This window comes from Narcine bancroftii, chromosome 1 (assembly GCF_036971445.1).
Source record: "Narcine bancroftii isolate sNarBan1 chromosome 1, sNarBan1.hap1, whole genome shotgun sequence".
Lineage (NCBI taxonomy): Eukaryota > Metazoa > Chordata > Chondrichthyes > Torpediniformes > Narcinidae > Narcine > Narcine bancroftii.
Window position 1 is genome coordinate 480153114 of NC_091469.1, and position 15050 is coordinate 480168163.

The following is a 15050-nucleotide window of genomic DNA, read 5'->3' on the forward strand; positions in this document are numbered from 1 at the left end:
AGGTGGCAGAGTGTCTACGAATGGATGCCCACTGCCCTTCCCCTGAGTGGAACACAAAGTCCCATTCCTCAAACATGCCCCTCTTCCTTCCTGCACCGTAGATTCAAGCACCTGGACGGAGAGCATGTGATCAGGCAGGGAGACCAAGTAGGCTGAAATTCAACGACCCAACAGCGTGCGGAGATGCTGCGCTCGATTGAGGGAATGGGAAAATGAAATGCACTTTGGTCGAAGGATGAAAAGGGAAGATCATTATTTGGATGGGGAGATCATTCAAAATTCAGAGATGCAAAGGGACTTGGGAGTCCTTGAGCAGGATACCCTAAAGGTTAACCTCCAGGTTGAGTCAGTGGTAAAGAAGGCGAACGTTGGCATTCAAGAGCAGGGATGTGATGCTGAGGTTTGATAAGGCACTGGTGAGCACTCACTTGGAGAATGGGTTCAGAGATGATTTTGCAAGAATGATTCCTGGAATGAGGGGATTAGATTATGAGCAATGTTTTGACGGCTCTTGGACTGTATTCCTTGGAGTTCACAAGAATTGGGGGGGATGAGGGATCATTGAAGCCCTGGACTGAGTAGATGTGGCAACATGGTAGGTGAGTCAAGGACAAGAGGGCAGAACGTCAGCATTGAAGGGCACCCATTTAAAATAGCGATGGGGAGGAATTTCTTTAGCCAGAGTGTGGTGAACCTCTGGAATTTGCTACCACGGGCAGTTGTGGAGGCCAGGTCGTTGGGTGTATTTAAGGCAGAGGTTGATAGGTATCTGAATAGTCAGGGTATCAAAGGTTACAGAGAGATGACAGGGGAGTGGGGCTGAGTGGGAGAATGATGTAATGGTGGAGCAGACTCAATGGGCTGAATGGCCTACTTCTGCTCCGATATCCTTGGTCATATGGTTTCCATGCATTTACAGCTCTGTCACTGACCTGCTGATAGAGATTCTCCCAGTAATCCTGAGTCATCAGCCGAAACAACGAGAGGAAGGCCCAGCCAAACGTATCGAAACTGGTGTAATCATAATTCGGGTTCCTCCCAGCCTTCAGACATGTGTAGCCCGAGGGGCACTTCCTGTAGAAGGAGGAGAAACACACTCAGGAAGAATCTCCTCACATCACCGCCACAAGGCATCTTATGCAGGCTGGTGGGTGGGGAGAAGAAGGTTAAAAGTGTGGACTTGGGCACAAAACTCAGGACAGGTCATCCAAATCTCGGTCAGTAACCTGGCAACGTGGAGTTCAGTCAAATGGTAGAAAGTCTGGAGGGGAAGTGAAGAAAAAAAAAATCTCCTCGATGAGCGATGGAGTTCCGGAACCAAGAGCAGTGGACCAGGAATCTCTCCGCACATCTAAAAACTACTCGCGGCATGAAAGAACCACGATGTACCCCAGAATAGAAAGGAGAAAGACACCTCAGTCACTAGATATGTTTAAAATTATATTTTAAATGTTCAAATTTCATTCTTAATTTAAAGAAACAGCACAGCGACAAGCCCTTCCAGCCCACGAGCTTTGTGCTACCCAATTACACCCACATCTTTAACCCCACCTGTTGTGGAACGTGAGAGGAAACCAAGGCACCTGGTAGAAACCCATGAAAGTCACAGGGAGAATGTACAATCACCTTACACTGAGCACGGGATAAAAACCCAGATCACTTACACTGTTTGCTCTGCGCTAATCGTGACGCTAACCCTGTCGCCTTTTAGACTGTTCGAACATTGTTGGAATATACGAATAAATAGAGTGTTTATATTCATAAATATTTAATCCATTCTCGGTCAGCTTTGACATACAGTTATTCCAATGTTTCTATTCCTCACCCTGTAAAGAATTAAGCAGAGAGATCTCTGGAGTTCCAAATAGACTGTTTGAGAGTGTAAACTTACAGAAGCATTGGTGAGAAGTGAACAAATGAGAACTGACCCCGTAGGCTGAGGCAGACAGGGAGCCCTCATCGTTCACGAACCAACACGCTCGTTACAGGAAGGATGTAGATGCTTTGGAGAAGGTACAAATGAGATTTACGGGATTGAGGCCTGGATTGGAGAACGTGCCACATGAAGCAAGGGCTTTTCTCTTCGGAACAACCAAGGATGAGAGGCTACTTAATAGCGGTACATTAGGCTATGAAGGGCTTTGATAAGGTGGACAGCCAGCACTTGTTTTTTTTTCCCTGGGGCGACAGTAGCAGGATATCTGTTTAAAGTGAGGGAAGAGAAAGTTTATGGGAGATGCCAGAGGTAAGTTTTTTTTTTACACAGAGAGCCTGGAACGCTCAGTCCGGGGTGGTGGTGGGGGCTGGTACAATAGGGACAAATGAAAGGTGGCATGTGGATTGAAGAAAAATGGAGGGTTATGAGAGTGGTGATGGGAAAAATTAGATGGTGCTGGAGTAGATTCATACCAGTGGTTCTCAACCTATTTCTTTCCACTCACTTACCACTTTAAGTAATCCCTGCGCCATCAGTGCTCTGTGATTAGTAAGGGATTGCTTAAGGTGGGATGTGAGTGGAAAGGGATGGTTGAGAATTACTGCTCTAGACCCAATTGTTACTGAAATATTCTGCTTGAGAAAAATTGTCATTGGCCCATTTCCTTTGGAGTTCTGAAACCATGCACATAACGAGTCAATTAGGTACGATTACAACAGTGGTTTTCAAACACCCACTTACCACCTTAAACAATCCCTTGCTAATCACAGAGCGCCGATGGCATAGGGATTACTTAAAGTGGTATGTGAGTGGAAAGAAAAAGGTTGAGAACCACTGGTTTACATAGTTGGGCACAGCATCGAGGGCCTGCACTTTACGGTAATGATTCTGTGTCCTATTTTCTCTTCAAATGTCCCGGGAGATAAAAATGGGTCCGTCTTCTCCGGAGTTCGGGAGGTGAGGGATGATCACATTAAAATGTGTGAAGATCCTGATGGGGAGAGGGGCAATTGCACGATATCCTGTAACCCTGGGTCTCTTGAGTTCTTTACTCCAGAATATTTGACAGATGTTATTTGATATTATATTTCTACATGTGATTATGATTTGAAGTTTTAAAAAATTATTTACAACACGGTAGAAGATGCGTTTGGCCACTGAAAACCTGTACCACCCAATTTTGCTGTGTGGTGTATGATGCATGTGCACCGTGGTCCCAAGAAACGCTGCTTGGTCAGGTTGTATAGGTACAGTCTTGAGGATGCACTTGAGATGCTGCAAAGCTACAGACTTTGCCTGGAACGTCCAGATCTAAGGGCATCGTCTCCGGGTTCAGTTACCACACAAGGAAACCAGAAGCACGCACTAATGATTCGGAGACTTGAGATCAAATCCCACCACAGCAGCTGTGGAATTCAAAGCGTTAATAATACCGAATTTGGAAACCACAATTTTGTCAACAGTGATCATGAGATACAGCTCCCAGTGTGTCACGAAAACCCATTCAGGGGACGATACCTGTCATACACACACCTGGTCTTGTAAACGCGCAATTGGAGACCAGATGGCACAGCGTATCTCTGGACCAAGATGCACAGCGCTTAATAATAACATATACAAAAGGATATCATTTAAAATAAACATATATAAATATTTTGGAATGATTTAACTTCACAAGACCAAGGAACAGAAGTAGGCCACTAGGCCTATCGAGTCTGTTCCATCAATCTACACTAAGCTACTCTACGCTAATTCCAATTTCCAGTCTTTTCCCCATATCCCTTGATGCCCTCACTGATGAGATACTTTTCTATTTCTTGTTTAAATACTCCCAGTGATCTGGCCTCCACTGCTGTACGTGGCAGTGAGTTCCACAGATCCATGACCCTCTGGCTAAAGAAGTTCTTCCTAATCTCGGTTTTATATGGATATCCTCTAATTTTCAGACTATGACCCCCTGTCTTTGATTCACCCACCAAGGGAAACATCTTACCCGCATCCACCCTATCTAAACCTTTCAAAATACAAAATGCCTCTATGAGATCTCCTCGCATTCTCTTATACACCAATCAATACAACCCAAGAGCTGCCAAATGCGCCTCGTACATCAGCCTTTGCATTCTGGGAATCATCCTAGTAAATCTCCTCTGCACCTTCTCCAACAACATCGCATCCTTTCTAAGATAGGGGGCCCAAAACTGCACACAATACTCTAAATAAGGTCTCACCAGTGCCCCATAGAGCCTCATCAACACCTCTCAACTCTTGTACCCTATTCCTCTTGAAATGAAGGCCAACATAGCATTCGCTTTCTTCACGACCAATTTCACCTGGTCATTAACTTTTAGGTTTCCCTGCATAAGGACACCCAAGTCCCTTTGCACATCTGAGGTCTGAATTTTCACCCTATCCAAACAGTCTCACAGCTTGTGGGAAGAAGCTATTTCCCAGCCTGCCAGTCCAGATTTTGATGCTCCCGCACCCTCTTGCTGATGGAGGTAAATTTTAATGTAGACATACAGCACAGTAACTGGCCATTTTGGCTCACGAGCCTGCGCCGCCCAATTTACAACCCATTAACCTACACCCCCAGTATTTTTCGAACACTGGGAGGAAACCGAAGCCCCCAGGAAATTCCCACGCAGGCACATGGAGAACGGACAAACTCCACACAGGCAGCGCGGGACTCGGACTCCAGTCCTAATCACTGGCGCTGTAAAGGCGTTGCGCCAACTGCGCCACCCTAGATAGTTCCTTCAGTAATTTTCTTTATCCCTTAATTTTATTTTAAAAATTTAGACATACAGGATGGTAACAGACCCTTCTGGCCCACGAGCCTGTGCCGCCCAGGTACATCTGATTGACCTGCAACCTCGTTTGTTGTTGGAGGATGAGAGGAAACTGGAGTACGTGGAAGGAAACTCCCGCAGGTGACGGGGAGAACGTACAAACTCTTTGCAGACAGTGCCGAATTCAAACCTGAAGGCTGGCGCTGCAATTGCGTTGTGCTAACTGCTACACTAATGTCTTCGCAACTAACACCACCAGACTGTCCCCATTAATTCAGGGCAGCCAAAGTGGGACCTGTCCTGGTCTGTGTTCTGTGCCCTAATCCCCCATTTCACAAGTTTATTCAAAAGATATCACAACAAAACTACCCACACTATACACAGAACTATACCTAAATATACGAATCACAGTAAATCAGTGCCGCCCCTCTGTTATGTGCGCTTACAGTTTCAGATTAAAATCCTTTTATCGCTACTGACAACACAGTCAATCCTATGGAAGGGGTGGAGGGTTGAGGGGAGCATGGGGGGGAAGTCTGCAGACACTACAATTGTAGTAAAAACACAGAAACAGTCGGTTTCGTAGCGTCTGTCAGAGGAAAAGATTTATTACTGACATTTCGGGCTTGAGCCCTTCTTTAAAGTAGAAGAAAAGATCAAAAAAGCCATCTGAATTAAGACTTAAGCTTGGTAGGGGAGAAGACCAGACCAATAAAAGGCTTTCACTGATATGATACGAGGGGAGATGAGAAATGTTTTTGGCTCTGTGAAAGGAGACAGAGGGAATTGGGAGACAGAGCTGGGGGAAAGGAGACAGGGGGAAGAAGAATGGGGGGGGGGAGTTTAATGGAATCTAGAGAAGTGGGTGTTAATGCCATCTAGTTGGAGGGGGCCCAGATGGAAGATGAGGCGTTGTCCCTCCAATTTATGGGTGGTCTCAGTCTGGCAGTGCATGAGACCATAGATAGGCATGCCGGCAAGGGAATGGGATGGTGAATTGAAATGGGTAGCCACTGGGAGATCCACGCTATTGCCAAGATGCTCAGCAAAGTGATGTAGAGGAGACCGCACCGGGAGCATCAGACGCAGTAGATGACCCCTGCAGATTCACAAGTGAAAAGTTGCTTCACTTGGAAGGATTGTTTGGGACCCCCGAATGTTGCTTGGTCCCTGCAGAAGGTGGAGAGGGGAATATGTGTCCAGTGGTGGGATCACGTAGTAGGAGGCGGAAATAGGGGAGGAGGATGTGTTGTATGTGGAGGCTGATGGGGTTGTAGGTGAGGACAAGAGGATCCTGTTCTTGTTGCGCATGGGAGCGGAGGGGGTCAGGGCAGCTGTGTGGGTAATGAAGGGTATGCGGGTGACTGCCCGAGTTGAATGAGGTAGAGGGAAAGCCACGTTGTTTAAAGAAGGAGAACATCTCTGATGATCTGGCATGGGTCCTCATCCGAGGTGCAGATTTGATGGAGACAGAGGAATTGAGAGAAGGGAATGGAATTCTTACAGGGGACAGGGTAGGAAAAGGTGGAGTCGAGGTAGCTGTGGGAGTTGGTGGGTTTATAGATTTCTGTCAAGCGTCTGTCTCCTGAGATGGAGACAGAGAGATCGAGGAAAGGGAGATGGACAGAGTGAATTTGAGGTTGGGATGGAAGTTAGCAGCAAAATGGATGAAGTTGACAAGCTCATCAAGGGTGCATGAGGCAGCACCAAAGTAGCTGTCGAAACAAATAGTGCAAAGTACTAGTCAATGGGGAGCCCACCATGCCCAGAAATGCCCATTTCCACCCCCCCCCCCACCCCGATACCAGGTGCTCCCACTCTAACACTGCACAGACCTGGATGTAACCCCGTAAGAGAGGCAGGCAGCTTGCCCTGAACCCTCAACTGCTCGCCACCTCAAACTGCAAATAACTAGCTCAGCCAGGTTCAGCAACAACCCCAAGAGGAGATCCTCCGACAACCCCACACCCCTCGCATCGAGTGACTGTAGATCAGGAGCATGAGGCTGAAGTGTGTCCATGGCAGCTCCATGAGGAGCAGCTCCTTCAGGTGGGCAAACAAGGGCTTCTGCCTCTCGCAGATGACATCTCCTCTGCCATCAGATTTCTGAAAGGACAATGAACCACAAACATTCCCTCACTTTCCCCTAGTTTCTTGCACTATTGCAGAAGGCAGGTCAATGTTTCAGCACAGACAAAAAGGGCCGTGATGGCCTGTTTCCTTGCTGTAATTGTTGTGTGGTTACTTATTTTAAAATCTAATTTATAGCAATATTTTCACTGTAATGCTACTGCAAAACAATTAATTTCATGATTCAAGATTCAATTTATTGTCATGTAATAAAGACAGTCCAATATTACACTGTAAGGCAGACAGATTCACCATTGGCAGAAATTGCCTGAAGAGCCTCTTACAGTCAGAGAAAATGAAGTCAAAGATAGTTCCGTCAGGGTCACCAAGCATCCGTGAATTCACCACTAGCACTTCCGCAGCACCCACAGCCACACAGGGTCCAGTTCAAACCATCAGGAGCCCGAGCTCCAGGTCCAACACAATCAGGAAACCTTCAGCGCCCTCGGCACCCTCTCGCATCCCAGTTCAGATATCTGGTACCCCTTTGGCCAGTCTCCAGTAGTCTGCAGCCTGGTGTGAATCCCTCACTTTCCACCCCAGAACTCCGATGTAAAGGGCGAGGAGACTTATTCTCCCCCCCACCCCCCTCCTCAACATTTGCAATTGCAAGGAGCCTGAAAAGCATCAGTGCTATTCCAGTGCACCCTGGACGCTGTGCTTACTGCATTCGGATCAGTTTCCACTTGGTCCAGAGATCAAAAGATTGCTCGCCATGTATCCCAGACAAGCATGGCCCATCCCAGGCAGCAGATGCTCTCCATTGACAGGCTGCCTTTGTTAAGGAACCTGGCAGGAGACAAGCAAGGCTCACCTGGGAAACCCACACAAATGCTGGAGGAACTCAGCAGGGCATGCAGCATCCATGGAAGGCGACAGGCAGTCGGCGCTGCGGGCCGGAGCCTTTAAGTCAGGAATCATTTGCAAACCTGCTGGGCTCCTCCAGCATGTTTGTGTAACATTACCATTACCTGCAGGCTGCCTTTGTTTTTACCTCCAAGGTTCACTCAGCATGTCTCTGCAGGGACGAAAGTGAGCAAAGGTCAGTCATATGGCCTCTCAAACCTGAACCTGATCTGCCATTTCATACGGTAATGGTAATGGCTGGCCATGTTTCAACCTCAGTTCCACTTTCCCATCAACCCAAATTTCTCCACTGTGCAATAGTTCAATGGTGACCTCCAGTGCTGTGCATGTGTCTGAATGAGTGTGTCTGTGTCTGACTACTTGTCCGCGCATGCGTGTGTGTGTGTGGATGTGGGCTTGTGTCTGTCTGTCTGTGTAAGTGTGTGCGCACGAATGTCTGAGTGCTTGTGCACGTGTGTGTCTATGTGGTTGTGTTGTCTGAGTGCTTGAGCGCATGTGTGTGTGTGTGTGTGTGTGTGTGTGTGTGCACATTTCTCTGTGTGTGCACTCACGCATGTGCCTGTGCGCAAGTGAGTGTGCATGTGTGTCAGCGTGCACGTTTGTGTGTCTGTGCAAACCTATGTTGGTGTGTGTGGCAGGTACACATTCTCCCAGTGACCATGTGTGCTTCCCCCGGGTACTCCAGCTACCCCTTACATCCCGAAGACGTGTGATAATTGCATAGGTGGACAGCAGGAGAATCAGCGTGGAGTTGCTGGGGGCAGGTGGAAGAAAGGAACTGAGGCCCAGCATAAACTCTCGTAGAGAGAAGTATGAATGATTCGTTTTAGACTGGCCTCCTGCCCATTACTAATGCAAACTGGTCAGTAAAAAAAAACCTGGTTTTCCATATTTCATTCTTTTTTAAATCGGCTTTGTTTAAGCAGATTACCCGAGAAAGAGTGATTCAGATCAATCCTACCTTGCCACTCTCCAGCCAGACCTTGTGAATGTCGACCTCCAGTTACCATGAGCTGCCTCCCCTCTCTCTTTCCCTTTCCCTCAGTCTCTTTCCCTCCAGCTCCCCACCCCCTTCCCTTCCCTGTCAGAGAGCTGCCCCCCTTCCCCTTATCACTTCTCAGCTATTTTCCCTTCTTCCCTCCCACCTGCGTCCCCCTTGATGAAGCCCGAAACCCTGATTTTGCATCTTTGCTATATAAAGTGCACAGTTTTGCAGGAACAAGACCCAATTTTCTGACTGGGCACCCTCCAACCAGACCACATTAGTATTGGCTTCTCAGGCTTTATTTTTAAATCCACCCAGCCCCCATTCACTTCTTCCCCCAGCGCTGTCTCACTCTTTTCCCTGTCTCCTTTCGCACAGACATAGTCAATGCTCACCTCTCATCGGGGTTATATCCATTTGACACCCTCCCCCAGCCAGCATTTTCTCTATTCTGATCTCTATTCTATTTCCTGTTTTTTACTTATTCCCCTTATAACTTGAAGAAGGACTCAGGCCCAAAACGTCGGCAATATATCTATCTCCTATGGATGTAAGTCCAGCTGAGTTTCTTCAGCCATGATGTCGGCAGTCTTTCGTGTTTGATCTCTTGCCTCTTAGCCTGTGCTTTCTCTCTGTCCCTTCCTCCTCCCCCACCCCCCACCTTTTTATTCGGCATCCTGCCTGTTTTTGCTTATACCAGGACTGAAACTTTGGCTACCCCTATGGTTCCAAGGGACGGCGCGTGACTTGCTGCGCTCCTCCAGCGTATTGCAATCGGCCCCAGCATTGGTAGACCTTATTGTCCAAGTTCAACTGCAATCTCAGGTCCATGGTCTTGGCCACTCTCCCCACCAGGCTGAAGACTGACTCTTATCTGGCTGAAAGGGTATCGGAACCAGGACGCGAGAGGGCGCCGAAAGGTTCCCTGATTGTGTCAGAGGCTCAGATCTGGAACTTGGGCGGCTGATGGCTTGGACCGGATTCTGTGCGAGCTGCGGGAAGCGAATCCACGGACCCTCAGGGACTCCCTTTTGCTTCTCTTTCACTGACTGTAAAAGACGCTTTAGGCAATTTCTGCCAATGGGGAATCCGTCTGTCTGCCTTGAAATAGATAAAAGGTCATTTTGTGTAACATGACACTTTTTATTACATGACTATAAATTGTATCTTGAGTTCCACAACCTCACTACCCTCAGGTGAAATATTGTTCCTCAACATCCATCTCATCCGACCACCATTTAAGCAACTAAATGACCTCAATACCAGGGGAAATATATTCTCCTTGTTCACCCTACCTGGATATCTCATCTGTATCTCAGTTTAATCGCTTCTCAGTTTCCGTCGACCAAAGGACGGACCATAACTGTAAATCTTGAGATATTCCCTGACTTTGGCTCTGATTGTTTGAGGAAGTGAAAACACGATGCTGGAGAAACTCAGCTGGCCAAAAAGTGTGCTGCATACAGCAAAGATAAAGACACATAACCAAGCCCTTCATCAAGGCATGAGCAGAATGTCAGTAGCTTCCCGAACAAAATTAAGGGGTGGTGGGGGGGAGAGGGGCAGAGGGAGGAGCACAGTCTCACAGGTAATGGGTGGATAAGGGAGGGAGGGCACACCAGCAAACAGGAGGAGGAGGGATGGCTCTGTGAATGGAGCGGGGAAAGGCGGAGAGAGCTGAACATGCAGTGTGAATAAAAGCTCTCAGAACAAACTATTTTATTAGCTTATAAATAAGGGTAGGGTCTCACAGTGGTCTTCGGAAGGGTTCTAGGTTTAGACAGGAAACCAAGGTTATATGTGAGCAGATGGGTGGTGGGGGGGGGGGGGCGCAGAGCCGGCCAACTGGTGAATCCCAGTTCCCTGCAGGAGGAAAGAAGGCGAAGGGAATGGGAAGGGAGGGAGAAAGGAGAGCGGGCCAGCAGAAACCAGAGAAGTCGATGTTAATGCAATCAGGTTCGGGGCAGAGGGAAAATTAGGTGTTGTTCCTCCAATTTTCAGGTAGTTTTGGACTGTACGTGATGCCATGGACAGACTAGTCAGGGCGGGAATGGGGTGCAGAATTGCAATGGTTGGCCACTGGGAGATCCCTGTCACTGACGCGCATGGAGTGATGGTGCTCAGTGAAGCGATCTCCCATTTGAGTTCAGCCTCTCCGACGTAGAGGAGGCCACATAGGGAGGAGCACCGGATGCAGTAGATAAATCCCACAGATACACAAACAAAGTGTTGCTTCACTTGAAAGGGCCCCGAATGTTGGCGAATGCTAGAGTAAGTTCTAATCTCTCCCTCGACTTGTAACTCTCCAATTACAGGAACCGGGACTCGAGAGGGTGCTGAGGGCAAGAGGGACTCCCAAAGGGCCTCAGGCTCTGAAGGCTTCCTGATCGTATTGCAGGTTTGGATCTGGAGCTCGGGTTGCCAAGGGATCAGACAGGAGTCGGTGCAGCTGGAGAGGCTGCAGGGGCACTGGAGGCGAATCCGCGGACACTCGGCATATCTGAAGGGGATCTCTTTTGCTTCTCTTTCTCCTATTGTCAGGTGCACCGGGCAACGGTCAGGGCAACGGTTTGTTTGCCTTATGGTGGACACAAGTTGGTGGAACTACTTTGCTGAAGGTAGTTCTAATCTCCCCCCATGAATATAATTCTCTTGACTTCCCTGTCTACCCTGATACCTGAAGGAAGTTCTGATGACACCAAGGCTGTGGCTCTCAACCTTTTATTTCCCTACTCACATGCCACCTTAAGTAATCCCTTACTATGTCATAGGTGTGGTATGTGGTTTGTATGAGATTATTTAAGGTGGCATGTGAGAGGGTTTGAAAAAAAGATTGAGGATCACTGAACAAAGGAACCCAGGCCAGCAGGTGGTATCATTTAGACAGCCACTTTGATTGGCTGTCTGCACCCGCTGCAGCCCCTCTGTGCTCGCCACAACGCTATTGCGCATGCACGTGTCCCCGCAAAGCACGCTCGTTAAAAAGGGAGATGGGGCTAAGCCATTTCCAGGGGTTCCCGTTATGCATTGTACTGTTGAATTTAACAGGAAAGCATTCGTCAGAGGTTGCCACTTTGTGCTGTCTGGTTATTCGATGCATCAACGAGCGCGTGGGGAGGAGAACCTCACGTCACCAAGTTCAATCCAGACCTCAGATATTACCTGCGTGGAGATTTGCTCATTGGAAAGTTTATGATCCAGTGTAAACTGCCTTTGGTGGTAGAGAATCCGACGGCAGTTTAAAAAAAATCGTGGGATTAATGAAGGACAGTGCCTGTGGTTAACGTGGACTCAGCGGGCAACTTCTGTGCTGTGTCCCTCCCCAATACTTTCATTTAAGGGGAAGGGTTGAAAGTTTAAAGGAGATGTGCAGGCCAGATACTTGATGCTGTGCGTGGTAGGCGCCCAGAGAGGGCTGCAAACGGTAGTGGTGGAAGCAGTAGTTGTTTGAGGATAGAGACATGAATATGAAGGGGATGGAGGGATGGTATCAGGTGCAAGCAGTAGAGTTTCAGTTTGAGTTGGACATCGTCCAGCACTAAAAAAGGATAATAAATATTCATAGCTCTCCTCGTGCAAATAAAAGGACTTCACGTAAGAGCAGTCGGTCCTCTTTTTGGTGGGAGCAGCGTGTGATTTATGAACCAATGTTAGGTTCAAGAGCCTGATAGTTGTTGGAAAGAAACTGTCCTTGAACTTGGAGCTGTTGGTCTTCAGGTTTCTGTATCTACTGCTCTAAAGCAGTGCTGAGGTTGCGACCAGGGCGATGGGGTTCCTTTCCGATGTATTTATCTATCTTTGTGCGAAGAACATGCCCATCAGATCCCTTTCAAATTTAACCCCTCCTCACTTTAAACCTTTGTCCTGTTGGTTTTAGACTCCCCTGCACTTAGACCACGCATTCTATTCTGGTCACCTCATCGCAGGAAGGATGTGGAAGCTATGGAGAGGGTGCCGAGGAGATTTACCAGGATGTTGCCTGGATTGGAAAATAAGTCTTCTGAGGCAAGGTTAGCAGAGCTGGGACTTTTCACTTTGGAGTGTAGATGGATGAGAGCAAACTTGATAGAGGTCTACAAGATTATGAGAGGCATAGCTAGGGTGGACAGCTAGCACCTGTTCCCCAGGGCAAGATTAGCAAACTCTAGAGGGCATAAGTACAAAGTGAAGGGAGAGAAGTTTATGGGAGACATCAGGGGTAAGTTTATTTATGCAGAGAGTTGTGGGAGCCTGGAATGCCTTGCCAGGGATGGTGGTGGAAGCTGAAACAATGGGGGCATTTAAGGGAATCTTAGACAGGCACATGGATGGATGAAAAATAGAGGGTATGGGGTAGGGAGGGTTCAGTATTTTTTTAAAGGAATATATGGGTCAACTCAACATCAAGGGCTGAAGGGCCTGTACTGTGCTGTATGTTGAGGAACAATGTTATTCTCTGCTAAAGTGACCCTTTATCTCATATGACCCTCTATAAGGTCATCCATGCAGCTTATACACTCCAATGGGGAAAGAGTCCAAGCCTATCCCATCTCTCCTTATAACCCAAGCTATGACACCCATCTTTTAATTTGGCCTCATAAAAGGTCTTAATGGATCAGGCACTTCCATGGAGAATGAAGTGTTTTGGCCACAGAAGAGCTCTGGGGAAAGTTTTTAAAGGGAAGCACTCATAATATGTCATCCGTCTGAAAAGGTGTCAATGCAAAAACGAATTCAGTAAAGCCCCTGTTATTTGGGATTCAAGCAAACGGCAGCCTTAAGTAACCGGCAAAAATAAAATTGCAGAAACTATATAGGTAAAAAAGCAGAAGTTTAAAATTGGCGCACTTTGCCATTGGTTCGCAATCCATGCAACGTGCAATCTCAAGCAACCAGATAATACATTTATCTGGAATCTACCAATTCCCATCAGTGCTGGAAACCAGACAATGATAAAGTAAATTAAAACAGAAAAAGGCAAACCCAGTTGACTGCGATAAGGATCTGTGCTTTCTCTGTGCCACCGACAGCTAGCACAGCCCACAATCATCGCTCGGACGAAGGCAGATCCTGTCACCATGGCAACGCCGGCCAGGAGCCCGTTGTTCTGATGAATTGCGGCCTTCCTTCACTGACCCTGCTGTCTACACTATCAAGGAAATCCCCGGTCTCGAAAGGGAGAGGGGAACCCGGAACAAGAGAAGGTTCGCGTCTGCAATCTGGGCCTCCACTCCGGCTTCTGTTTGAAGTCACACTTCAATCAATACTCTCCAAACAGTGTTACATTAGGCGCGTGTGTTGATTAGCTGAGATATCGATCGATGCTGGCTGCCAGCAAATTGGTCCTGACTAAAGTGCCATTATTTGCTGCTTCATAGAATCTGTAAGTCCCACTTCAACCACAAATAATGTGCCAAGCAGCAATGTGCTTATTACATTACAGCCTTCAAGAAAGATTATTAAATTTAACACACCAGAATTTCTGGACCCAACTCTCCCATTCCAATTAACCCATCCTTACTGAGTAAGAAAGAATTGATTAAAGATCCATAGCAGTTAGAGAGTAACAAAACAAGCAGGCCCTTTGATCCTTCAGGTCCATGCCAACCCATTCACAAGAATCATGGAACTGATTCCATTGCATTCTCCACACATTATAGACCCATAGAACATTATAGCACAGAAACAGGCCCTTTGGCCCCTGCATTATTCTGCCTAGTCCCACTGGCCTACAGCCAGGCCATCTCTATCAAAACCCCTCCCAACCATGTACCTGCCCAAATGTTAAAATTGGGCCTTCATTCATCATTTTGGCTGGCAGCTCGTTTCACTGCTCCCACTGATACCTGTGTGAAGAAGTTCCCCCTAAACCTTTCCCCTTTCACCCTTAGCCCAAGTCCTCTGGTTTGTTTCACACCCACCCTCAGTGGGAAAAGCCTGCTTGCATTTACTCTATCTATACACCTCATAATCTTGTACACCCCCATCAAATCTCATTAATGCCCCCCCCCCCTATTTTACCATTGACCTGTATGCAGTGAATATTTATTAAACTGTTATTATCTCTCTTTTGGTTTCTTGGCATATTGTGGTAATTCAATTTATTTATTTATTTTTTTTTCTTTGGCTTGGCTTCGCGGACGAAGATTTATGGAGGGGGTAAAAGTCCACGTCAGCTGCAGGCTCGTTTGTGACTGACAAGTCCGATGCGGGACAGGCAGACACGGTTGCAGCGGTTGCAGGGGAAAATTGGTTGGTTGGGGTTGGGTGTTGGGTTTTTCCTCCTTTGCCTTTTGTCAGTGAGGTGGGCTCTGCGGTCTTCTTCAAAGGAGGTTGCTGCCCGCCAAACTGAGGCGCCAAGATG

The 15050-nt window shown here is 47.5% G+C and overlaps 1 protein-coding gene across 5 annotated transcripts in view; it reads right to left on the reverse strand.

Moving 5' to 3' along the window:
• Positions 1-15050, reverse strand: part of LOC138751914 (sodium channel protein type 1 subunit alpha-like) — a 299966-nt gene that overhangs the window by 246766 nt on the left and 38150 nt on the right. For all 5 annotated transcript variants that reach the window (XM_069914861.1, XM_069914864.1, XM_069914862.1 and 2 more), the window contains exon 6: positions 933-1074. In XM_069914861.1, the coding sequence (XP_069770962.1) occupies positions 933-1074 (142 nt within the window). The remainder of the gene's footprint in view (positions 1-932; positions 1075-15050) is intronic.